At 48.2% G+C, this 24174-nt stretch overlaps 9 protein-coding genes across 9 annotated transcripts; 2 read left to right on the top strand and 7 right to left on the bottom strand.

The window, feature by feature from the left end:
- Nucleotides 1-984: 984 nt before the first annotated feature.
- PENARI_c005G01207 (TPR domain protein) lies at nt 985-2634 on the bottom strand (the record flags this gene model as incomplete). The annotated part of the gene is made up of 1 exon (XM_022629567.1): nt 985-2634. One exon carries the CDS (start codon nt 2632-2634, stop codon nt 985-987), a length of 1650 nt encoding a protein of 549 aa, XP_022490623.1.
- Nucleotides 2635-4498: 1864 nt separating this feature from the next.
- On the bottom strand, nt 4499-5847 carry PENARI_c005G05984 (alpha/beta hydrolase; the record flags this gene model as incomplete). The annotated part of the gene is made up of 5 exons (XM_022629776.1): nt 4499-4719; nt 4836-4944; nt 4999-5133; nt 5192-5408; nt 5531-5847. 5 exons carry the CDS (start codon nt 5845-5847, stop codon nt 4499-4501), a joined length of 999 nt encoding a protein of 332 aa, XP_022490353.1.
- A 2222-nt stretch (nt 5848-8069) lies between these two features.
- PENARI_c005G08354 (superoxide dismutase) lies at nt 8070-8811 on the bottom strand (the record flags this gene model as incomplete). Its single annotated transcript, XM_022629900.1, has 3 exons — nt 8070-8177; nt 8233-8709; nt 8764-8811. 3 exons carry the CDS (start codon nt 8809-8811, stop codon nt 8070-8072), a joined length of 633 nt encoding a protein of 210 aa, XP_022490448.1.
- Nucleotides 8812-9628: 817 nt separating this feature from the next.
- PENARI_c005G06804 (oxidoreductase, short-chain dehydrogenase/reductase family) lies at nt 9629-10605 on the top strand (the record flags this gene model as incomplete). The annotated part of the gene is made up of 3 exons (XM_022629818.1): nt 9629-9744; nt 9794-10108; nt 10191-10605. 3 exons carry the CDS (start codon nt 9629-9631, stop codon nt 10603-10605), a joined length of 846 nt encoding a protein of 281 aa, XP_022490242.1.
- Nucleotides 10606-10760: 155 nt separating this feature from the next.
- PENARI_c005G10906 (putative general amidase) lies at nt 10761-12626 on the bottom strand (the record flags this gene model as incomplete). The annotated part of the gene is made up of 3 exons (XM_022630021.1): nt 10761-10918; nt 10976-12266; nt 12321-12626. The coding sequence occupies 3 exons, from the start codon at nt 12624-12626 to the stop codon at nt 10761-10763; spliced, it is 1755 nt and encodes a 584-aa protein (XP_022490297.1).
- Nucleotides 12627-13751: 1125 nt separating this feature from the next.
- PENARI_c005G01397 (uncharacterized protein) lies at nt 13752-15358 on the top strand (the record flags this gene model as incomplete). Its single annotated transcript, XM_022629580.1, has 5 exons — nt 13752-13848; nt 13899-14007; nt 14057-14172; nt 14231-14473; nt 14520-15358. The coding sequence occupies 5 exons, from the start codon at nt 13752-13754 to the stop codon at nt 15356-15358; spliced, it is 1404 nt and encodes a 467-aa protein (XP_022490373.1).
- A 534-nt stretch (nt 15359-15892) lies between these two features.
- PENARI_c005G05324 (putative GPI anchored protein) lies at nt 15893-17160 on the bottom strand (the record flags this gene model as incomplete). Its single annotated transcript, XM_022629745.1, has 2 exons — nt 15893-16193; nt 16256-17160. The coding sequence occupies 2 exons, from the start codon at nt 17158-17160 to the stop codon at nt 15893-15895; spliced, it is 1206 nt and encodes a 401-aa protein (XP_022490148.1).
- A 596-nt stretch (nt 17161-17756) lies between these two features.
- Nucleotides 17757-18868, bottom strand: PENARI_c005G11356 (aminotransferase class IV; the record flags this gene model as incomplete). The annotated part of the gene is made up of 3 exons (XM_022630045.1): nt 17757-18587; nt 18637-18741; nt 18791-18868. 3 exons carry the CDS (start codon nt 18866-18868, stop codon nt 17757-17759), a joined length of 1014 nt encoding a protein of 337 aa, XP_022490579.1.
- Nucleotides 18869-21237: 2369 nt separating this feature from the next.
- Nucleotides 21238-23431, bottom strand: PENARI_c005G00583 (fungal specific transcription factor domain-containing protein; the record flags this gene model as incomplete). Its single annotated transcript, XM_022629546.1, has 5 exons — nt 21238-21688; nt 21761-22330; nt 22913-23024; nt 23089-23350; nt 23417-23431. 5 exons carry the CDS (start codon nt 23429-23431, stop codon nt 21238-21240), a joined length of 1410 nt encoding a protein of 469 aa, XP_022490338.1.
- Nucleotides 23432-24174: the final 743 nt, after the last annotated feature.

Raw genomic sequence — 24174 nt, 5'->3', positions numbered from 1 at the left:
GCATTAGCCTGATATTTGGTTCTGAGCAGGCTGAGCAGCCTAATCTAGGCTTCTGACAAAATACGGCTAGCCTAGGCCTAGCGGGAAGTAATAGGGCCAAGCGAGAGCGTCTTTGACTTCTTTTTTCAGCTTCTAGTTCTTCTTTTGAGATTCAACACTAAAGAATGACATGGTATATTATTCACTCCTCTTCTAGATTCTAGATCTATCGACAAGGCCCCAGTATTCGCAGCAGCCAATCGCAGAGCCATTTCTAGCTGCGAGGGATCAGTTATAGGAAAGGGTTCCTAGGAATGCTAGCTTAATTCATTCAGTGGCAGATATCTAGCCCGAAACTAAACTAGATCCGTCAGCCGATGTCGTCGACTTGCGTCACACGGCGCGGCGAGTTGTTCGAGACCTAGGTATACCACACAAAAAGAGGTTGCCCGAAGGCTGGTGCGAATGTTGTTCCTGGGATCAAATTGGCACAGTATATGGAGGAACGAGGACAACGGTGAATTTTCGTGGTTCGTTTGCTGGGTGGTGTCGGCAGCGTTAGCGAGAGAACGTATGAGAGGGTGTAGAGGTGAGGTGGTACTGAATATCTCATGCAAGCCGAAGGGATCGAGTCAACCGATGGAAAGTTCGAAGAGGACAGCAAGTCACTGTAGCGACGTGGGAATACGTCATCTCCAGACCATAACTCCCAGGAACACCGGTAGGCAGTGCGGTTACCATCGGAGCAGGCGAAAGCTAGAAGGCAAGACGGAGGGTGAAGGGACTGATCAGGGGAGAGCACCGGGGTGAGCAATCAGGTTGCTCACTGAGCAGCTCAGGGTCGCTCAGTGGGCAGCTTAGGGCGGCGGGGTGACTAACTCACCCTGGAATCCGGGAGCCGATCACTTCCCGAGGCGGCAATGTTACCGTCAACATTATTACTAGATAAAAACCCCAAGGTACTGCGCCATCAATCAACCGGAAACCTCAAAACAACATGCAGGATCAGACAGTCTTAAGCCGACAAAAGCAAGAAGACTTGATTGGCACATCCGACCTAGCCAACCGAATCTTCAACTGAGACGCAAAAACCCTCGCCTCAGTCTTCCGACCCAGCTTAACCAAACACTCATGATACCCATGTGAAGCCCAAACATTATTGGGATGACGCAGAGCCCGTGGCAGCGTCGGTTCAATGCCCAAATCCGCGGCATAGACCGCCACCGCCTCGTCCACCCTCCCCTGTTCAAGTAACAACGCACCAAGCGCATGTCTGGTCGGCTGCATCCAGCCCCAAGGCTCATCATACGGCAGCGAATCATCTCGTTCAACTGCTGTGCGAAGGTACTCAAATGCTGTCTCATGTTCACCTCGCCGGTACGCTATCTCGCCATCCAGCATAGCCTCTCCGACGCCTAGGATATCGATGCAGCGGTTGTTAAAGAGCATGCGCGAGTCAGGCACCTGTTTCTTTGATTGCTGGAATAGCGTACGCTCTTCTTCTGCTTCCGGGACTTTCCCGGTGGCTGCGAATGCGACACCCTTGGCGTAGTGCATCATGGCCGTGGTGACGCAGTAGAGATTTGCATCAGCCGGTAGCTCCAAAGCAATGATATCTTCCCAGCGACCGAAACGAATCAACCCATGCATCTGCATCGCCACGAATCCTTCCAGCCAGTCAGCCATTGGAGGCAACTCAGTGCGCAGAAGCGGCTCAGTCAAGACCCGTGCCAGCTCAGCGCCAGTTTCGAGAGCAATCTTCGACTGTCCACCCAACATAGCAGCATACATCCTAAAATGGTAATCATGCGCGCGATACAGATTATAGAAATGACTCGTAGGCTGCCTCGCGAGGAACTTCTCATCAGCGCGAATAGCCGAAGTATTGGACACAACCGCACGACGATAATCGCCACACAAAATATCAATATGCGTTGGCATATGTTCCAAATGCCCAGCATCAGGAACAAGCCCACGCAAACAATCCGCGATCGGCAGCGCAATCTCGGGCGTCCCAGACATTTCCATGAGATGAATATATAAATGCAATAAACCAGGATGATTGAGCGCTTCATCTTGGGCAAGAACCCGATCAAGCGCCCTCTTCACCTGCATCGTCTTTGCGTCGGGGGCCGGCTGGCCCGTTTTCAAATCCCACAAGCTCCACGGCGTCAGATTCATCAGCGCGTCGCAGTACAGCGCCGTAATGTCATAGTCATCCGGGTAGTCATTATACACTACGGTAATCGCATCCGCATATGCTTGATTCCACACCGTGCAATCCTCCACCGGCAGTTCCTGCGGATAGCGAAACTGCAGCGCGTCGATAAGCGCAACTTCCAACGGCGATGTGGCGGGTGCATGTTTTTTCGCTTCTAGAACGGCACGATGTGCACGCGTCGTTGTAGCGGCCAGATCTTCGCCATCGAAGAGTTGCCAGGGCTTGTTATAATTCGGACCTAGGGCGAAGGCCAGGCCCCAGTATCCCATTGCGCATGTTGGGTCGAGGGAGACGACATTCTCGAAGCAGCGGATTGACTCTTCGTGGTTGAAGGCGTAGGCCCAGATAAGACCGCGGCTGAACCAGGTTTGGGCATCTTCGTTGTCGGTTGTTACTTCACGACGGTAGTCTCCGAGGTCGTAGTAGTCGGACATGTTGTGGTGGGGGAGAGTGGGGTTGAGGTGCGGATTGTATGTATGCAGCTAGCCATTTTGGTCATTTTGGTGCGATAAGGATAAGCTAGAACTACACAGACAATTGTATATAAGTAAGTTGTATAAGTTGTATATTGTACATTAACTTAAAGTAGTTAAATCATATATTCATCTCTATCTGTGAATTGAGCGTGAGCGAATTGATGCCTCAGGCCAGACCCACATTCCTACGCAAATCTGCTCACTTATGCTCGATCCCGCTCACCTTGGTGGCCAACCTTGCGGGTATATAGTCCTCTTCATTCTGATTTCCATTCATTCATTTTTTGTTACTTGTACATCCAAGATATCCCGAGTACATATACATAAGATTTCCCATCTTACCTTCTCATCTCATCCGATATCCACTCTATACAATGTGCGGAGAAAGCAACCGTCCAACCCTCGGAGGCACCATCGCCGTCCTCTTCCCACGAGAGAATAGAACAAGCCCAAGTCCCTCAGAGATATCTCGGTCATCATCGCCAGAATCAATCTCATCGTTTTCGTCTACGTCATCAACTGCTTCAATGTCTTCATACTCGCTCTTCTTCCGCGACACAGACCCAACAACCCAGAGAACGAAAGCAATCTTTCGAATGGATGATACAGAAACATATCACACGCTTCGGGAATGTGGACATGTCGATGTGCGGATTGAGTAAGACCACTCCTCGTGAAATAAAATACATTTTGAAGTGACAGAAACTTATACTTCGAACAGGAAATATGGTGATATCTCCAATACATCATTGAGCAATAGTCCACTTCACCAATTCCGATTGGAGATGGCACAAGACAGAAACTCGAAATCAGCGAGTCAAACTGAAATGGAGTTCGAGTTGCCCCAACGGCTGGACCTAGGCGTCTCGGAGAAGGGTGTTATTGGCCGGCAGGTGACGGTCAGAGAGGTGGGGGGATCAATCCTGGGGATTGGAGTTGTGGGATACAATTAGATTGTTTTACGGTTGATATCTTGGACATACATTAAGGGCTTAGTGGGAATGGAGTTTGCTTTTCTATTTGCGTGGAATTTCTAATTCTGTCTACAGTGGCGGCCGTTATTGCCTTCCATGTCGGAAACATATAGACTCTCATTTAAACCCCCTAATCACATGATACGCTAAACCTAATATGAATTGTGTGTAAAAGACCGGTTTTGTACGTACAGTGTAATAATACCTAGTCTCGCATGATACCCGTATGAAAGACGACCGGATTACCATATCCTCCAACCGTCAATGTTCTTCCAGCACAAAACGGAAGTGCTTCCACGGTTGCTTCGTCCCTACCTCCGCCTTCACCTGACGAGCCTCTTGTAATTCCTGGGCTTCGTGAAGCAGCTCGTCGTCGGCAGAATTGTGATTCATTAGTCATTATTCGCATCTGGAAAGCCTGTGCGGGGGCGGCCTCGGGGACTCGTCAGCTTGTGTAAACCGATAAAACTTAAAGAGAACTCTTCAGGCCGATGGCCTCATAAGAAGACAACAATCTATCCTGAACGACAAAATCACTTGTCTCATTGCAACTCTGCGCATCATGCGCTACGGACAATACCAAATTACAAATTGGTAGCCCTCATCACCTTAGTACAAAGGGAGGAGGGAGGCTTGGAACTAATAAGCCACATAATGCTAAAGATATGTACCGTGGCAAATGGCACTCATGATAGTAAAACGGCCAAATAGATTAAATAATTAATAGAGACGAGGGGAGGCCCGAAACGTAGACATCTTTGCACTCGCTAGACAAAGGCTCTACAGCAGACTTTTGATATGTCTGATATTTCTGCATCATAAGCTCTCAATTCTGCGCACTCTATATCTTAGACTAGTTGTTTCTCTTCCATAAACTCCTCCAGAATTTTATTGACTTCATCCACCTTCTCTAACTGCAGCCAATGCCCACCATTCACATTCTCAACTTTGAGATCAGGGACGAGTGGCCGCATCTGCTCCGGAAAATTGGCCGTGACAGTGATGATGTAACTGGTAGAGGCGATTAGCAAGGTTGGGTGTGTTAAGGTGTGAGCGGATGTGGGAATTTCTGTATTGCATATTAGTAGGATGCGAAAATTGTAGGTGGTAAAGAACAAGTTTCAGGGGAAGAAGTTGAATGGGAAAGAAAGGGAGACGGAAGGTACAGAGTGAAGTGGTACATACTCTTTTCATCTTCTTCATTGATATTACGCAGATTAGCCCTGTACCAGTTGATTGCAGGGCCATAGCCACCTTTCTCGAAGGAGAAGGCGTGTTGATAATGTTTATGGTCCTGTTCTATGTAAGCTAATTTGGAAACCCCATGTATTACAGCTAGAAATCTTACTTCTGATGTCAGATAGGCCGGCAAATCAACAATCTTGCCCTCGGCTAACCAAGTGCGCAAACCGCCTGGGGTGCCCTTGTATTTCTTGTTGATTTCGCTGTCGTTGGCGAAGAAAAGCGATTCCAGGGATTCGGACTACAGTGTGGGTCAATATTTAGCAAGCCAGAATTTGCAGAGTTTAAAGGGAACTTACATGTTCATTTAAGAGCTTCGGAGCATCCTCTTCGTTAAAAAATAGGAAATACCCGAAGATCGAAAAACCAAGCTTGGCTTGCACCGAGCTATTGATATGTTGTATCACCGCGGTAGTGAGGCTACGGCCAGGGGCACTATATCCGTGGTCGATGAAGACATAAGCCGAAAAGCGCTCTGGATGATAGTTCGCTAGACGTGACAAAAGGAACGATCCCCTGGTGGAAGAAGCGTTAGCATAATTGCGCGCTAATTCGGCACACCTTCTGAATCTCCTTTCGTTTAGAAACCACATGAATGTGACAGCCGGCAGCAAGACAGAATGAATTGCAAGACATACCAATCATGTGCCACGCCCACCACCACTCTAACACCCTCTAAGTCCATGATCTCAACAATGTCCCTCGCCATACCTTCACCCTTATACATCTGTAACTCACTCGGCTTCGACGTCTCCCCGAACCCAAGTAAGTCCGGAGCTAGGATTCCATAACCCTTTGCTACGAAGAAGGAGATCTGATGACGCCAGTCGTGCGAGGTAGAGGGGAAGCCGTGTAGGAAGAGAATGTATTGAGTGTTGGGGAATTGGGGTAGGATATGGATGTAAGAGTAGGTAAGTGCGCGCGCGGTAGTGTAAGTTGAGTGAGGGTAGGCCATGGTTGATTATACTTATTGGGTGGAATGTAAATTATTATACAATGAGTTTCTGATGAAGGTGAGGGGGAAACTGACTTATATATACATTTAGTCCGGTAGATAAAGAGTCGTTCTAGATCAGTACCGGCATACTAGGCATAGAGTCGCTAAGACTACTAAGGGCTCACTCAACCTACAGTTATTGGCTCCAGCGTAACATTGCAGAACACCGACGTCATGACGAGCATGGGCTTCTATGCACTTTTAGCCCAACAAGGCTGCAGTGCGATATTGAAATTAAAAGAAAAAAAAAAAAAAAAAATCTTCGATACGCTCTGAAGACTGCGATTTGTTGTAATGTCTTCCGACGTCTTGCTGTACTTTAATACGAACACTTGTATTGGAAGCACATAGATGTTTTAGTGTTATCCACATGAGGTCGTGCACAGTATTGCAACTCTTGATCATTTACTGGGTATTTTCGGTTTGTTTTTATCGCATTGTAAGAGGCCCTTCATCTACAAGTCGGCATGAACTAACATCTCACTCATTTAAAAAAATTTTCGATTTATCAATTGTTGCTGTTCGACCGAAATGCCACTAAGCAATTGACTTGAGCAGTGAGCTGAAACATAGCACTGGCAAGTAGATGATATCTAGTAGATAAACTGCCAACCTGGCAGTTCGATCCGGCATGAGTAGAAACCGCGAGTGTCCTATCGTGCCTCGAGTAGAGGTTCTCAAGTATGGCACATCCAGCCTGGATATGCATCTCCGTCCGGCTATCGGGTCCTAGGAGAAACTCGATATAGCTGAAGACAACGCTCGTTAAGACGGCAAGCTCTAGACTTTGGGAAGATCCATCAAGCCGACGGCGGAGATCCTGGATGGCTGTATTATAATGTCGAATTGAGAACGCGATCGCCGGGCGTGTGTGCCATATGTCAGGATGGTAACGGCTGCTGGTCAAGGCCCCGATCGCTAGGGCCGCATGATGCATTGCTGGTTCGGCGAGGGTGGCCTGGAGGATGATGTTTTTCCATGCGGGGAGCTCGAAAAATAGAGAGAACTCCCCAGCACAAACGACTTGGAAGTACTCCATGTGCACATTTTCGCCATCTAGTAAAGGCCTGACAGAAGGGTATCGCAGACCACGGATGGGCGGAGTCATCCCGTACTGCGGTGCTTCAGAGGGAGACGACGAAACGAAGTCACATTTCCAGCCCGCTCTGATACAGGATGAGCAAGCTGGCCTGGCCTCATCGCATTTCTTATGCCTCGTTCTACCGCAAGATTTACAAGCTGATTCAACTGGGTACGGGCGGAGCTCACTCACTTGCATGTCAAACATCCCGTCCTGACTTTCCGAACCCCCCGAGCGCCATGGCGTAATTTTCTTATCATTACTAGTCCATTACTATGGTGACTCAAATCATGACGAAGGATTGCTCCGCGTGTCTGAGGAGCGAGATCCAGGAGGATGTTACGAGCGAGAGAGAAATAATTAAGGCGTAAGCCTATGAAGGAGACCAAGACTAAGGGCCACCTTTGGACGTCATGATTGGCTGAAGCGTAAGTTGATACACGCTAATGTCGGTTAGCGGGTCTTCCTAAAATGAATTTGTCACGGCCGCATGTAACTACTGTGTTTACGGCCGTTCAGTCTATCTCAGGCTGTAGACAGGAGGGCGTCTAGCATCACCGGAGAGATGCTTAGACGGCGGCTAGGAGTGATGTGGTGGGGTGTGTCTAGAACGGCCGAACAAGCGCAAGGTCTTGCGTCTGTTAGTGATAGAACGCTCACTACACTTCGCCGCTTTGGCCATTTGTGATGTAGTGAGTTTGTTCTTGCTGTGTACCATATGGACAATCATCGTACGCTGCCAGGAACTGAGGTTTCGCGCCATTTGGAACCGGTTAGAAGGTTTATTAGTGGTCGGAGTTAGGATGATAGAAGCTGCGACAACGGTATGGTGGGGTTGGTTGTAATAATACACCACAATACAGGTTACATAACATTTTTACTGTTCGGCATTATACCATTCTAACTTGAAACATTTACTTAAATACAACGCTAACCATATATGGATTGAAGTATCATGTGACTAGGGTTTGAAACAGCATCTTTATGTTTCCAACATGGAAGGCGATATCGGGCGCCACAGTACCACTTCCATATGTAGAATTGAACTACCTTTACCAGAAAAGTATCCATCACTGTGTTGGTATGAGTGAAACACAGCTTAAAGCTTCAGGGGGTTCTCCACGCCAGCATTGTACCGCTTCTCGGCTTCAGCCCAGTTAATAATCTTCCAAATCCCCTCAACGTATCCGGCCTTGTTGTTCAGATACTAAACAAAGACAATCAGCATAAATCACACAACGGGATGACCGTGCTAAACTCACCTGCAGGTAATAAGCATGCTCCCACATATCAACACCAAAAACAGGAACATCAGGACCATTAACGGGATCCTGATCCTTAGTAGTAGTAATCTCAAGACGACCCTTGGCACCACCCTTACTAACAAGCCAACCCCAGCCACTACCCTGTAAACCAAGAAGCTCAGCACCGAAAGCCTTAACAAAGGCCTCGTGCGAGCCCCAGCGAGAGACGATAGCTTCGCGGAGAGTGGGTGCACCGGCGATATCATTACCGGGTGTTCCGGGTGGAGTCAAGTTCTTCCAGAAGAGGGAGTGATTAATGTGACCACCGCCATTGAAGCGGATCTTCTGTTGCAGGGCGATGAGGGAGGGCACATCATTTGACTGGGTTGCTGTGACTTGTGCAGTGAGCGCGGCATTGAGGTTGTTCACGTAGGTTTGGTGGTGCTTTTGGTGGTGGAGCTCCATAATCTGCTTGGAGATGATGGGTTCCAAGGCCTAGGAGAAGTATTAGTGGTTTGAGTTTTGTACGTGGGAATGGATGTAGCTTACATCGTAGCCGTAGGGGAGAGGAGGGAGGGTATGGGTTTGCGAGGCCATGATTGTATATGTGAGGATGTTACGATTAGGGGTTCGAAACAGAGGGGAAGAAGACAGAGGGGAGGAAATGAGAGGATCAAGATAAAAGGAGCCCGAAAGGTCCCCCCTCCTAAGCACGCAAGTTGAGGCCACCAAGGTATTTCCCGAATGGGCGAGTGGGATTGAGCACATTTGCTCTTATTTACTTTGATTGGCGGGATAGGTGGTGTTGACCCATCGACATGTATCTTTCAGTATATGGAAGCCATTCCACTGCTCCATATTTCCGCAGATGATGTTATCTCATTGATGTCGCTTTAATATGTACTTTGATCGAGGAAACAAATGGAAACCGAAGATCCCAGATGGATCCAGACAAAGTGGTAAATTGAACACTCTCCAGATGCTCTTACATGATCTTACATGTATCTAGAGCTCACGCATAGTAATATTCGGCAATGTATGCTCGATGAAAGATTACCCTTCATTGCACGTTGAAAGTTCTATACATGCATGTACTGCATGGTCGTTCTTGGCGCCCTACTCAGGCCCCGTCCCGTCTAACTGGAGGTACTTGAGCCACATTTAAACATATGTCTAACAACTTACATCTACATGTACTAATATAACGGAACAACAATCACCATGAAGACATTTACATTCCATACTTCGAAGCTTCCAAGGTTTGCACCGTTTTGTGCAGATTACTAATCCCCCCAAGATTTGCGGGGTCAACCGCGAGCCTCGGTCAAATCGGCGCAGGCCAAACAGCTAACCGGGACCGAGACTATTTGAAGCTACAGCTTCCCCCTTCAATTAACCCCCAAATAAAACCAAAATGTCTGCCGAAGAACAAGTCAAGCTCAGCAACTTCTCCGACATCTTCTCCGTCGAGGGGAAAGTCGCCGTCGTAACAGGCGGATCCCGAGGCCTAGGACTACACGCAGCCTCAGGGTATGTCACGCTCCCCCAAAAGCAAGCCACAAACTAAAACAAAATACAGCCTCCTCCAAGCCGGCTGCTCAAAAGTATACATCACCTCCCGCAAGAAGGCAGCATGCGATGAAGCCGTCGCAGCACTAAATGCCCTGCCAAACAAGCGGCCCGGCGCACAAGCCATCTCCGTCCCAGCCGACAGCGCAAAGATGGAAGAACTCGACCGGCTTGTCGCCGAGGTGAGCAAGACAACTGACCACGTCGACATCCTATTCGCGAACGCGGGCGCAACATGGGGCGAGAAGTTCGATACGCACCCGGAGAAGATGTTTTCCAAGGTGATGGACTTGAATGTGAAGAGTGTCTTCTACACGATCCAGAAGTAAGTTCAAACCATCCCAATCAAGGATTCAAACCAAAAATGCATAAATATGAGATATGATATAGAATCTAACATCAACCAGATTCACACCCCTCCTCACAAAAAAAGCAACCCTCCAGAACCCATCGCGCGTAATAATCACAGCTTCAGTAGCAGGCATCGGCATCGGCACCGTAGGCGAAAATGCCACACCATCCTACTCAGCTTCAAAGGCCGCAGCAATCCACATAGCAAAGAACCTAGCCGTGGAACTGGGACCACGTCATGTCTTGACGAACGCTATCGCCCCTGGATTTTACCCGTCCAAGATGGCCAGCGGACTCATTGAGGCGAAGGGGGGTATGAAGGAGATGGAGAATTATTCGCCTAATGGACGGCTTGGAAAACCAGAGGATATTGCTGGTTTGGTTGTCTTCCTCAGTTCGCGCGCGTCGAGTCATTTGAATGGGGCTGTTATTACTACGGATGGTGGTGCTGTTCTTAAGGGGAGGCTCTAGGTTGAGTGTATATGTACATGTACACGAACGGTTAAGCTATATAGGCCCATCTTCTGTCTTTTTTATACGGAAATGGAAGGCGAAAGACCGTTGAACAGAGTACCAGAATTTATATTCATAACCCATGTATCGCTATGTACATATAGACCAAATAATTAGAGCTTTGCACTGATCGAGCCTACACGGCCCTGCACGGCCCGGTCTACAACCTCCATTGCCTGGAGAAGTTCGTAATCATGCTGCTTGGGGGTCACAACTTGGACACTGAGAGGTGATCCCAAGTATACACGGCGGTCGGTTGTCTTTTCGTTCCCTGTAATAAAACCGTTAGCGACCTTACGCAGAAGTGTGATACTGAATTAGGACTTACACAGTTGCCGGTTAGCCTTGTCCCAACTACCCAGCACAGGCGCGTCCATATCCCGTCCAGTCTCCAGATCTGAGTCCGCGAATGGACGAACTGGAACCACACCCGCTGGATAGTCCAATAGGACAAAAGTAGATGTGTAACCAACAGCATTGTACCGATCAAGCTGCGGCACCGGGTGCGGAGCCACAGGGCAAATGATAGCGTCAACACGTCTGGTTTTCGACGATCCGTTTGATAAAGTCCACATCTTCAGCATCTCCTTTTCAACTTCAGCACGCTGGGCTTGCAGTCCAGCAAGCTGAGGGATGGTCAGATCTTTGCCGCGCTTCATACGGCCCTGCAGCCAAGGGGTAAGTTCCTCGTCCATGCTCTCGATCAAATTGAGCATGTGAGAGCCATCATCAACACCCATGAGCCGGCCAGCGAGGGCTTGGCATTTTGGCAAGACGGAAGGAACGGGGAGCTCGACAACTTCAACGCCGGGGGTATGACGAAGTGTCTGGGCGACTTCATCTAGGATACGGGTGATAGGCGGGAGAGGGGTGACGAGACCATCAGTTTTGAGTACGCCGATGGTAAAGCCGCGAGGAGGAGAGAGTGACCTCGGCACAGGATGTGAAGACCACGAGCCTGGAATTCCATCTTCGCCGAATAATTCTGCGCGCGGGACGATCTCCGCCATGATGGCATCGATATCAGCGACGGAGCGGGCCAACGGCCCAGCCACAGCTTGCAAACCAATCCGGCCCTTGCCTTCAATCTGGCCATTCATCTGACCTCCAAATGGTACACGTCCCAAGCTGGGCTTGAACCCATAGATACCCTGACACATGGCTGGAACACGGATACTACCACCGATATCCGTACCAAAGCCGACCATTGACCCACGCATGGCGATCAACGCCCCCTCGCCACCGGTGCTACCCCCTGCAGTCCATTGCCGATTCAGAGGGTTCAAAGTGCGCCCGAAGAGGTGGTTGCAGCTGTCCAGTGTCGCGAGTGTTTGAGGGATGTTGGTCTTGGCGATGATGACCGCGCCGAGGGATTCGAGAAGATCGACTAGAGGAGCGTTCTCTTTGGCGGCCTTAAATGCTAGTGCAGATAGTCCGATACTCGAGTCCACTCCTTGTACGTTGAATGTATCTTTCACCGAGATTGGTAGACCGTGCAGAGGGCCGACCGGGGTTCCCGTGCGCTGGAGGTGGGCATCTAGTTCCTGGGCTCGCTTCAATGCACGGTGAAAGAGGGGCTCGGTAAGACAGCGGGTGAGTTGGTGAGCGATTGCTGCTCTCTATAATAGTCGTTAGCCGATGAGCGGGAAGCAAGGAGATAGCAGATGGCATACCTTACAAAACCCGCGCACCACCTCTTCAGCCTTGAATCTTCCCTCCGACATTTCTGCAACAAGCCCCCGGATATCATAATTCTCAGTTATATCCAACTCCTTGGCAGAAAGAAGACCACAAGTCCGTGGAATTTCCATCACGCTCACGCGTCCATATTTCTTCGGGCCCTCGGTAATCGATTCGGCGACAGAGAGCATACCCTCCGGAATTGCGTGATCGGGTAGACGCCATTCAGGAGGAATAGCAGCAGCAAGCTCTGCTTGCTTGCGTTGAGCAATTGCAATATATCGGGGTTGGGAAGACATGGTGCGTGAAGAAGAGAAGTGGGGAGAAGGTTGGTTTTGTATGCGGGGAGTGCGGAGACAGCCTCGGTCCCAGAGCCGACTACCGAACCACGGGGATCTAAGGTACATGATTAGTATGTTGGAACAATCTAGAATAGTACATATGGTAGTTGTAGAGTAAAAATATATTTGAACAATGTCTTTTACACTGGCTTTCATCTCTTCTGCGCCTCTAAGAAAATGGCACCATAAGAAACTGTGTAGATATCTCAAAGAAGTCGATTCCTCTGCTTAATGTGATTTTAGCGAATTTGGCTATGTTGATACTCTATAGATGGGTCACCAGAGAGCGGCAAGAAGCAAAGAGGAAGAATGTGAATATTCCACTTAAATGCCGCATTGTATGTGAGTTTCATCACCGACAAAGGAAAGGGAATTTAAGGAGGGGAGAGTATAGAACCAGGGACCGTTCAGGGTCACCCCATGTCGTAACTCAGAGTTCCGTATTAGAGCCCAGTATCGCGTGGTTCCATTGTCGGGGTCCACCAATCCGAGCAAAACTATGGCTAAACTTCTATAAGCCTTGGCTCAATCCTTCGAATCTATGTTTTGTCTTAATTATAAACGCCCAGGGCCAAGGCGTGGTTTGGTGTTATGATCTTGAGGCTTAAATGTTCTGCTTGTAAGTGCAGTCTCGAGACGTATTAGACAGTTGCATGACATATTATATAACACTGTGCGATCTAACTGAAGGATTGCGCCTCGAGCGGCCCACGCGGTCTACGCTCAGTGCCAAGGAATCCCGCCTCTCATACCCCTTGCTTGGGTTTATGGCGGTAAGCTTACTATTTCTTATTAGGCTAAGCCTTAGTGAAAACCTTGAAATAGCATCATCCAATAGTAACATTCGATCTGGGGGTCCGGGTGTGGAAAGTGCCCAGACTCCCGGGATGGCCGATAAAGAGATACGCGATTTGACCAATTATGGCGCCATCACTGTCATATTGACCGTTACTTAGTTTAGCCAAATGGAAGTCGGAAAGACAAAAAAAAAGCAGAAAAAAGCCACGTGCATTTAAATACTGCAGGGATCGCTGATCTTAACTTTTCTCCCATGCACCTCACTGTACCTCACCGTACCTCACCATGAATGACATTGAAAAGAAAGAGCCTGACTACGCGCTGGGCGTGGATGTCGATGGCTCTGATTCCATCGACACCATCACTGCCCTGGTGGCCGAAGGTTTGATACAGTGCATGCAGATCCCGTACTACAGAGCTGACAGACCCCAGATCATCAGCATGAGATCAAACTTCGGACCATGTCATGGCACAAGACCGCCTTTTTACTTGCCGGCGAACAGGTCTGCCTGGCGATTATGGCCCAGTCGTGGTCCCTCTCGTGAGTTATCATCCATACTCAATATGGGGGAAACTGACCGGAAGTTTAGTGTGCTGGGATGGGTACCGGGGATCATCACCATGATCCTATGCGCCTTAATATTCTGGTACACCTCAATGACGATGCACAAGTACATCATGAAATACCCACAAATCAAAGATATCTGTGAGTGCAGGATGCGACTCGGCACAGTTGTGCCTCGATGCTAACATTGGATGGGTAGGTGACTTCGGATACTACATCTTTGGAAAGAGCAAGGCCGCATGGTACTTCTCTGCTTTCATGTTGCTGGCCAATAACATCCTGCTCATTGGGTTCCACATCTTGACCGGCGCCAAAGTCTTGAATACCCTGTCCGATCACTCGCTGTGCACAGCCGTATTCTCAGTGATTACCACCATCATGGGAATTATCATGTCCATGCCCCGGACACTGCACCATGTCAGCTTCATGTCGATGTTCTCATGTAAGTGATTACTGCCATCGGTCCAGTCACCACTAATCATCCACAGCCGCCTGTATGGGCATCGCTATCATCCTGTTCCTCGTTTTTGCCGGCATAGAACAAGCCCCCCTCTACGGCTACAAGGGCAACTACCCAACCGATGGCCTCGTCAGGACATATGCATTCCCCCGGCCGGGAACAACCTGGGTAGCGTGCATGAACGCCGTACTGAACATCACCTTTCTCTGGGTCCCGCAGATTCTCTTCCCGACTTTCATCTCGGAAATGGAAAAGCCCCAAGACTTCCCCAAAGCCTTGGCTGTTCTTACCGCCATATCCTGCATCCTGTTCATTGTGCCACCTGCTATTGGCTTCCGCTACCTGGGTCAATACTCCACAGCTCCGGCATTTGGTAGTCTAGGCTCAATCGCATACAAGAAAGCATCATTCGGCTTCGTCATCGTACCCACCCTGATCATCGGCGTGATCTACGCAAACGTGACTGCAAAGCTCATCTACACCAAGACCATGGGTACATCCCGACACGCGCATAGCAACACCGCCATCGGATGGGGAGTCTGGGGATTGATCATGGTCGGAGTGTGGCTGCTAGGATTTGTGTTCGCAGAGATCATCCCAAGCATGGGCGACTTCCTCTCCCTGCTCAGCGCGGCCTTCGATTCTTTCTTCGGATTCATTTATTTCGCCATTGCTTACTGGCAGCTAAACCGTGGATCATTATTTGCAGGTCTGGGCAAGACAACTTTGACCCTGCTCAATGTTTTCATTTTCGGTGTTGGGCTATTCATTCTGGGTCCTGGGCTTTATGCTGCCGTGGAGGCTATTATTGATGATTACTCGACAGCTGTGACGCCGGCCTTTACTTGTGCTAATATGGCTATTTAAGGGAGGCATGTACATTGCTCGGTTCGGATCCATGATTATGTTTGATGACTTGGCCGGTCTTGCTTAAATGAATGAGACAGATGCCGGCTATGACAATTAGGTCCGAATTGCTCCGTTTTTGTGGAGCTGCACGATTTGCTCTGTTTATTAGGGTCAATTAGTATTATGTAGATTCTTGTATATATCTAATGCCGACAGGTTAACCCGGACCGAGATGAGTTAACTTGGCATGTGCCGTTGTTGGAACGGCCAGATTTCGAAGAGAATTCCCCTTCTTGTACAATGAAAAACTAATGAAGATAGGACACTAACTGCGCCTTAAAGTTGCAATACATTTCCAACATCTGTCTGTATTTCTAAACAACATATTACTGATTTACATTCTCGATATCACATAGTTTACCAAGCCATACTAACGTGACAAGAACAACAGTTTAAATTTCCTCAAGTTTCTCATATTCAAAGTAGCGCCTGGATCCTGCGTGGAAGGAAAGAAGTTGGAGAAACGGCATTGCGAATCGTTCTCTTTGTATCTCACTTCAGCGTATACATGAGAGTTCCATATCCAAGTTGATCAAACCCGCCGCTAGTTGTCCCATAATAACCACCTCCACCTTCAGCCCCCGAGCCATCGCTCACCACCAAGTCACGGTACTTTTGAGTGTAAGTGACATCCAGTCCCTTCAAAACTCCGTAGTGGTTATAGAGAAGCTCCCAGATCGGGCGAATGTCGCCTCGACTACTGTTACTGATAACAGTTTGGGTGACATCGCTGTTAGTATATGTCGTGTAAGGAACATCATAGCCAAGGTTGTATTTCGCAGCATATTCAGCCCTGCAATGAAATCAGCAAATGCAAAATGCGAAGCAATAACCCAAAGAGATAGTGCAACAAACCCAGCAAGAATAATGTTGTCAAGATAACCAAACAGATCATCCCCCTGATTGTAAGCCATCTGAGCAATAGCCCCCAAAAACGCAAAATCAAGCATAGCATGACCCTGATCCCTTCCAGCCTCCTGCCCCTGCCCAAGGGCCTGTCCATCAACAGTATAAATCTTCCAAATAGCATTCTGAATCTGCCCATTCCCAGCCCCATTCTTGAAATACTCAATCCCCTCCTCATATATAGTCCGATTATCGGATAAAACCCCAATAGAAAGCACAGAAGCAATATTGCATAAATCCCAATTAGCCCAGTAATGATCAATAGCGGCAGCATGATGATCTCTCAGAAACTCATGGCTTAGAGGATAAAACACATCAATCATCATACTAACAAACCGATTGAAATCACTAGCCGGCCATCCACTATAATCGCGCATGATTTCAGCTACATTTGCGAATTCATATCCGTATATACCTGCAGCGAGGTACATATCGGTAGAACCAGAAATCTGCGTGAGGGTATTCGACCAATCATCCAGAATGGAAATAGCTTTATCGGCATAAGTGGTGTCCCCAGTGATCTTCCAGTATAGAGCGATGGCATACGCAGCGGCGATATCTTTGTAGAGCGATGGGTAGTTCTCAGCGTGGGTGCCGTCGCTTCCTCGGTAGACGATATCTTTGGGGTTATCGGTGTAAGTCAAAGAAGTGAATGAGCTTTTGGTTAATTTGTTCCAGCCTGTTATCCAGGGCTCGATTTTGGCGTTGACTTTTTCGCTTGTTCTTTTGAAGTCGGTGGCCGTGTGGAGGAGGCCTGGATGGGTGAAGGTGTTGGCACGGGTGGAATGGGGGCTTTTGTGGGCATTTGATAGGGTCAACAGCCCTGCGTAAGAAATGAGGTTAAAGAAGCGCATTGTGAGAAGAGTTGGTGATTATTGTTTTTTGTGTGCTACATGCAGTGCAGTCGATGCCATCTTTATAACAGTTGGATACCCCAAGGTAAATGCTCGTATACCTTCATCTCAAGGGTATTTGACAGTGGATACTGTTCGTTCTCTTTTTTTGTTGACTTCCCCCGCGTTCAACACTCGAGGTTGACGTAGGCCCGGTTATTACCCCGTGGGGTTGCTGCATATCGCTTGACAGCAGCATCTGCGTGAGCAGTTTGAACCTCCGGAGACTTCTCCTGAGCATGCAGGTCCTGACTGTTTCATATGGGATTTGCCCGCTACTTACCCCGGGGCCGCTTACCCTTGTTAAGGCGCGTATCTCTCGAAGGCATGATCTGCAATTGGTAAGCATACGGTGGGTACATGGAGGGATAGTTACTGGATGTGGCATCCGAAAAGATCTTGAGAATATAATATGGCTTACATATTAGAGATCTGAGTGGATACTACTGAAAGTCACTCCGGTATGGACAGACATGGATTCCAATTTTGCAGTATATAAACAATCATCCCCCAAAAAAACCATCAACTTCTTTCATTAAGGCTTCCTAGATATAGATCTAGAGTTTAGATAAGGGTCTTCCTTCTAGATCGCGCCGAATCTCCTCTCGAGATCGCTCCGTATCCCTGACCACCATCTCCGTATACAACTGCTGAATGCGCTCAGTAATTGTCCCGCGCTTCCCGTTACCAATCTGCCGGCCATCAATCTCTCGCACATGGATCTGCGAGGGAAAAGTCCCAGTACAGAATGCCTCATCAGCGCCATACGCCTCCGTGAGAGTGAAGTCGAGCTCTCGAACAGGAATTCCATTCGCACGACAAGCATCAATCGATTTCTGACGGGTGATACCCTGCATCTGATTATTCTTCGTTGGAGCCCAAACCTCGCCGTCACGAACAATAAAGAAGTTCGTTGAGTTGCATGTCTTGACGAACCCATTTAGATCAAGCATTAGTGATTCATCGGCACCGGTGACATTAGCTCCGATGCACGCTTGTATATCTGTTGCTTTGGAAATGTGATTCCACATTTCGTCTTTGACATCAGGTGGTCCGCGCCGAATATGCGATGTAATCAGTTTTAGCCCCTGCATCTTGACACCAGGGTCTGTAGCCTTGATCTCGGGAATGATCACGATCAATGGGAGACCGATGTTCACCGACGGGTTTTGATAGGGTGTCGACTTCAAGCCTCGGCTCACAACTAGTCGAATGTGAACGTGCGGCTCGTTTGACATCTTGTTTGCGTCAAGAGTTTTGTGTAGAAGGTCTAACAGTTGTAGTTTGGATAGCCCCAGATCCATGAACATTGCCTTTGCAGATTGGAAAAGCCGATTGATATGATCTTTGGCGAATTGAATTCGACCGTTTCTGGCGCGGACTCCTTCCTGATTGTATAATCAGTCATTGTGCTCTGCGCGCTGGAGGGTGCCATACCCAGATTCCATCGCCCACTAAGAAGTTCGAATCAAACACAGAGACGACTGCATCCTTTCGCGGCACTAATTTGAAGTCACCGCTGACTCCATCACGCATCCCGATCTAGTCCAAGTTAGCGAGGGCCATCGGATTATTTTTAAGGTGAACTCACAAGAATGTGATGATTCTTCTCATTTGGAACGGTAGCGTGTGTCGCCCCCTTTTTGCTATCTTTGCTGGGGTTACCCATTTTGGTATTTGTTTGGAATGAGAAGCCAAACTTTGGCTTAGAGAAGAAAGAGTTGCTCCAGTCGCGCTATCGAAGTGATATATTACACCTTTTAAATCCAAGTACCAAGAGTGATTCTCCCCAATCGGTTCGAGATATACCTCGGTGTCGACCGAGAGAGACATCGCGTTCAGTTTCGGCGTGATCCGAGTATCACCGAGTTCGCTGGATGGGACCCACCACGGCTCGGTGTGGCCCGAGGCGGTATCTCGGTCTACCCCGAGTATCAAAGTAGAACGACGAATTACACCAGGACATGCTGGTATTCTGGGGACCCATATCAACTTTATATATGCCTCATATTCGGATTTGCGAGATGATAGGCTCGATTGCATCACACGATACCTGGATTGCGAAACATCTAGAGCTAAACATGCCTAAAGATAAGAACCGACACTTTCTATGTTCATTCTCTTTATACTCGAGAAATTCATGCTCAAGTTAGAAAACGGAGACTTCGTGATTGTCCTATAAGTACTCTTTCAACTCCCTCCCCATACGCCCTCTTTGTCTAGAAGTCAACGGTCACATTATCTACGTGGATCTCTCATCTCCCACACCCCCGCTGCTCATTAAAGATGCATCAAGCAGAGAACGCTGATAGCAAGGACCATACAATAACCCCTGCCAGCATAATGTACGGCATACACCATGGGGAGATCGAAAGTGAGATCCCTGCGACGCAATACAGGCGCGTATTGCTGAAAATTGACTTGGTCGTGATGCCTCTCATTGTCATAGCAATGACACTGGCGTTCTTGGACAAAGTATTTACCCCAGGCTTAGTGATTGGGCTTGACTAATCTAAGATACCCTTAGAATGGCCTCGCCTACGCAGCAGTGTATGGCCTGAAGACAGAGACGCATCTGGTTGGCCAACAATACAGTTGGCTCGGGAGCATATTCTACTTTGGATACCTCGCCATGGAGTTCCCGAACCTCTGGCTGATAACAAAGTTCCCAACTGGCAAATACATGGGATGTTGTCTCATGGCCTGGGGCGCATGTTTATGTCTACTGGCAGCTTGCCATAATTTTGCTGGTCTCGCTGTTGTTCGCCTCTTCTTGGGTGCTTTCGAAGCTGCTTTGCTTCCATGCTTGCTGCTCATGAACTCAAAGTGGTATCGACGGAGTGAGCAGCCTCTACGGACCGCTTTCTGGTACAATACGTTTGCAGGTGTTTTTGGTGGCATCTTGAGCTATGCTATCGGGCATATCAAGGGAGATTTACCCACATGGAAGGTCAGTCACTACACCTTTTTGCCCTTTACATACGCATTGACAGAGGTTTTATAGTATATATTCATAATTTATGGGACTGTGACTATTCTGGTCGGAATCTTGGTCATGTTTGCCTTACCTGATGGCCCTTCGACCGCCTGGTTCTTATCAGGCGAAGAAAAGAACATTGCTCTCTTGCGGGTATCGGAGAACCAGACTGGACTGGGATCTCATAAGGTACGATTTCCAATATTTTGGAGTGGGTTACACTAATCTTATTTGTCTTTCAGGATATGAAACTCAGCCAAATCTTTGACGCCCTAACTGATCCTAGATACTACATACTTATGATATTTGTCATAGCGCAGTCGATAACTAACGCAGGAATCACCAATTTCAACCCATTAATCATCTCTGGCTTTGGTTTTTCACAAGCCAAGACAACGCTGCTCGCTACACCACAAGCTGCAGTCGCAATGGTCGCCCAGGCATTTTGCACCACTCTTACATTCTTCGTGCCCAACATTCGCTGCTTGATCTGGGTCATATCGTCTCTGATTGCCATGGCTGGCGCTATAATGGTCCATGTTCTGGATCCGACCACACAGCGTGCTGCCTCGCTGGCCGGTGTTTACATAATGGGATTCTACAACGTGCCGTGGGTGATCGCATTGAGTCTGCAAACATCCAATACAAGCGGAACGACAAAGAAGAGCTTCGTCTCAATCTCGGTGGCTATATTTTATGGTAGTGTTTTTCCATTAATTTGTCTGATGGCTACTAATGTAAATATAGCTATTGGGAACATTATTGGGCCACAGTTCTTTATCGGAAACCAGGCACCGCATTATCCACTTGGAATTGGCGCAATGCTATGCTGCTTTGCCATTATGACAGTAACCGGAATTTTGTATTTCATCTCATGCCTTATTTCTAATCACCACCGTGATCGTGCGCATGGACGAATCAGTGAGCAGTCCGGTATGGATATCGCGGGGATTGAAGCGGATATGGAGGATTCAACCGATAGGGAGAACAATAGGTTTAGATATACATTTTGAACTGGATATAGTTACACAGCTGTTAAATAGGCATGGTTTGTGATTCCGTTACCCCGTTCGCATGCTTTCAGTATCACCAATGTCGTTTAGAACAGATCCATACCATGCTGTCAGCGTGTCATCGATATCAAGCATCTCGTTGTCAAAAATGGTCGACATCTGGCTCAGATAACCCTCTAGGCCCTCTGAACTTAACGGCATGATATCCATATCGGTATTGGGGACATATTCGGTGTCTCCCCCGCCCCCCATTATATCTGGTGGACCGGCGAATATTGGCATTTCTGTGGTTTGGGAAAAGGAAATACCCTGGCTTGCACCGTCAAAGGCATATTTGGAAGCATAAACTTTCTCTCGTAGGTTAGAAAACATGATCTGGAATTTTGAGAGAGAGGTGTCGTGAAGATTGGCGATTCCCTTGCTAAGCAAGTCAAGACAAATTGCAGCATCTTCGGTTCGGATAATTGATCTGGATGTCGGAGCAAATCTTTGCATGTGCCTGATAAGGCAGAATTGAATTCAGTATATTGCCCAGAGACTTATAGTGGACGGGGGGAATTTGTTAGCTTACCAGTCACTGTACAGACGAACCAAGCCCGCCATGAGAATATCATGAAAGTGACGATAGCATCGACAGACAGAATCGATCCCAGACTCAGATGCCATCGCTGCCCATTGATGGAGAGCACTGGATGATGCATGAGAGCAGGCTGCAACCATATTTTGAGAGGGAACCATAAATGCAGGCGAGGGACGATTTAAGTGCATCAACATCGTGCAGTATTCAATCCTCATCAGTTTGCCCGCTTGTAGTGACCCAATATCTGCAGCATCAAGTTGGCTTTTCCAGTGGTCCATTTGACGATGTAGATCTTCTGAGATGGAGCAAACCTCTTGGAAAGTGAGTGATGAACATCGCCCATCTCGATCTCGGGCGATGTAAATGGACTCCAAAATACGACCTGCAATTTTCCGAAGGTCGATCATATGGACAAAGAGCCACACCGATCTGGTATGGAACAGAGTTGCAGTTTTTGCCTCGTGGTCGGTAAGTTGATCAACACTACTGAGCGAAGGAAGTGCTGTATCGATTGCCTGATCGCGTACTGATAGAACTCTGCCCGTGTTGAGAGCTATGAACCTGCTGTGCGCGTCAGATTGTGCCAAATATTGAAAGACTATGTCACCTTGATTCAGCACGAACCTCTCCAAGCTGTAAACAGTCCACCATGTGCGAGATCTAATCTCAATTTCTTCTGGGCTGAAGCTCCACGACGGATTATGTCGATGAAGTCCCAGCTCAAGCGCTATGGACATGGCATATCTTGTGAAATGCCAAAGATCATTGCTATCTTTGCACGAGGGCGAATTGAGCATCCAAAGTGTCACCAATAAAACTGCCTGGAGGCCCGCGAGATCGCGAGGATAGTCACGAAATCTTTTGAAAAAGTGAAGCGCAGTTTGACAGTAATCGCGCGGAGTATTATAATCCAGCAGCGAAGAGTAGTCACCATCGTGCCGAGCTTCATCGGCGGCCAGCGCAAGGAGCATAAAAAACGTAAACCGTTCTAAGTCTGTGCAGTTATGTGGCTCATGGTAAATCTTTCGAAAGCAATATCGTGTTTGCCGAAGATCCAAGAAAGGCCACCACAGATGAACCCTTGCGATATAAGTAGAAAGTAGATATCTAGAAATCGCTTTCGATGGAATTGAAGCTGTGTACGCCATTCCATCGTCTTCATCCGCTGCATTTCCTGGACCCGAGTTCGATGAAATGGTCATTCCAACTTGTTTGAAGAATATTCGAGCGAAAGTTGAACCAGCAGCAGCACCAACTAATAGTTTCAATTAGCCACCAGGCCGATACCTACGCCAAGAAAAGTTGAGCGTTGAACTCACTGTATTTAGCTTGGGAATACCGGTCAGCAAAACCAATGGCTAGGACACCAACCTCTTCGGCTTCCTTGCTCACGTCAGGTGAAGCCGATTTCCCTGAAGTTACGAGCGGAGGATTAGTAGATGGTTCACCCGTATGCTGATTGTATGTTGAGCCATCTTTGCCGGCTGCAAGATTTTCCTCGAGCTCTTTTACCCTTGAATGAAGGCTTTCCACGAGTGCATAGGGATAGGCAACGTATTCAGTGATGTTGCACACTTCCCCCTGCTTTTGGCATGTCGAGCATTGAGGGACTTTCAGATTACACTTTGTGTGTTCAGCAGAACTCACCAAGTCGAGACTCATGGACTAACCTTCACTTTCCTGGCCCGGCATCTGCTACAGGACTTCACCACCGATGGCGAATAACTGTCCATTTTCCCAAAGTCATTGGCAATGGCGTGAATGTGAGGTCCTTCCTGATCTTCCACGACTCCGGAGCCGCTCTGCTTAGTCAGCACATTGGGTCCGCTTCCGAGGTTTGATTGACGGAATCCAGTGGAGTCTCCCAAACTCTATCAAGTCTTCTTCTGTCAGGACAATACTACCTTGAAAGTTGACGTAAACACCAGGCGGAAGCTGGTACCCAGTGAAAGCCGCTACAGGAAGTCGGACCCCAGTTGGAGTGAAAATGGGCGATATATGTCTTTCGAATCGGACCACAGGATCGGGACGGCCCCGAATGATAGTTGACACGCTTCGCTTTATAACAGGGAGAAAAGCTGAGTAGCCTCGCTCACGCGACCTCGACATTGCCTACCTGCATCGGTATCACTTCATAACTTACGCTTTACTCCGCATATGCCAGTACAAAATGGTGTCACTGCCGCCAGAAGTGATCTCCCGAGTGGTAAACTATATTTTCCCTTCCAGTCCTACAAAAAGATATCCCGGCATTCCCCAGGCCCTATTTGCCACTTTGGACCGCCACTGGTAGGCCATTATTGAGAGACGCACGTTATCTGAGATCCGTATCAACACCCAAAACGACTCCAAGAGCTTTAACGGCCAAACGCCTGTATCAGCCGGGTGAGCATGTCTTCGAACTT

Source organism: Penicillium arizonense, assembly GCF_001773325.1.
Source record: "Penicillium arizonense strain CBS 141311 chromosome Unknown PENARI_contig005, whole genome shotgun sequence".
Taxonomy (NCBI): domain Eukaryota; kingdom Fungi; phylum Ascomycota; class Eurotiomycetes; order Eurotiales; family Aspergillaceae; genus Penicillium; species Penicillium arizonense.
This window is presented reverse-complemented; position numbering and strand designations above follow the sequence as displayed.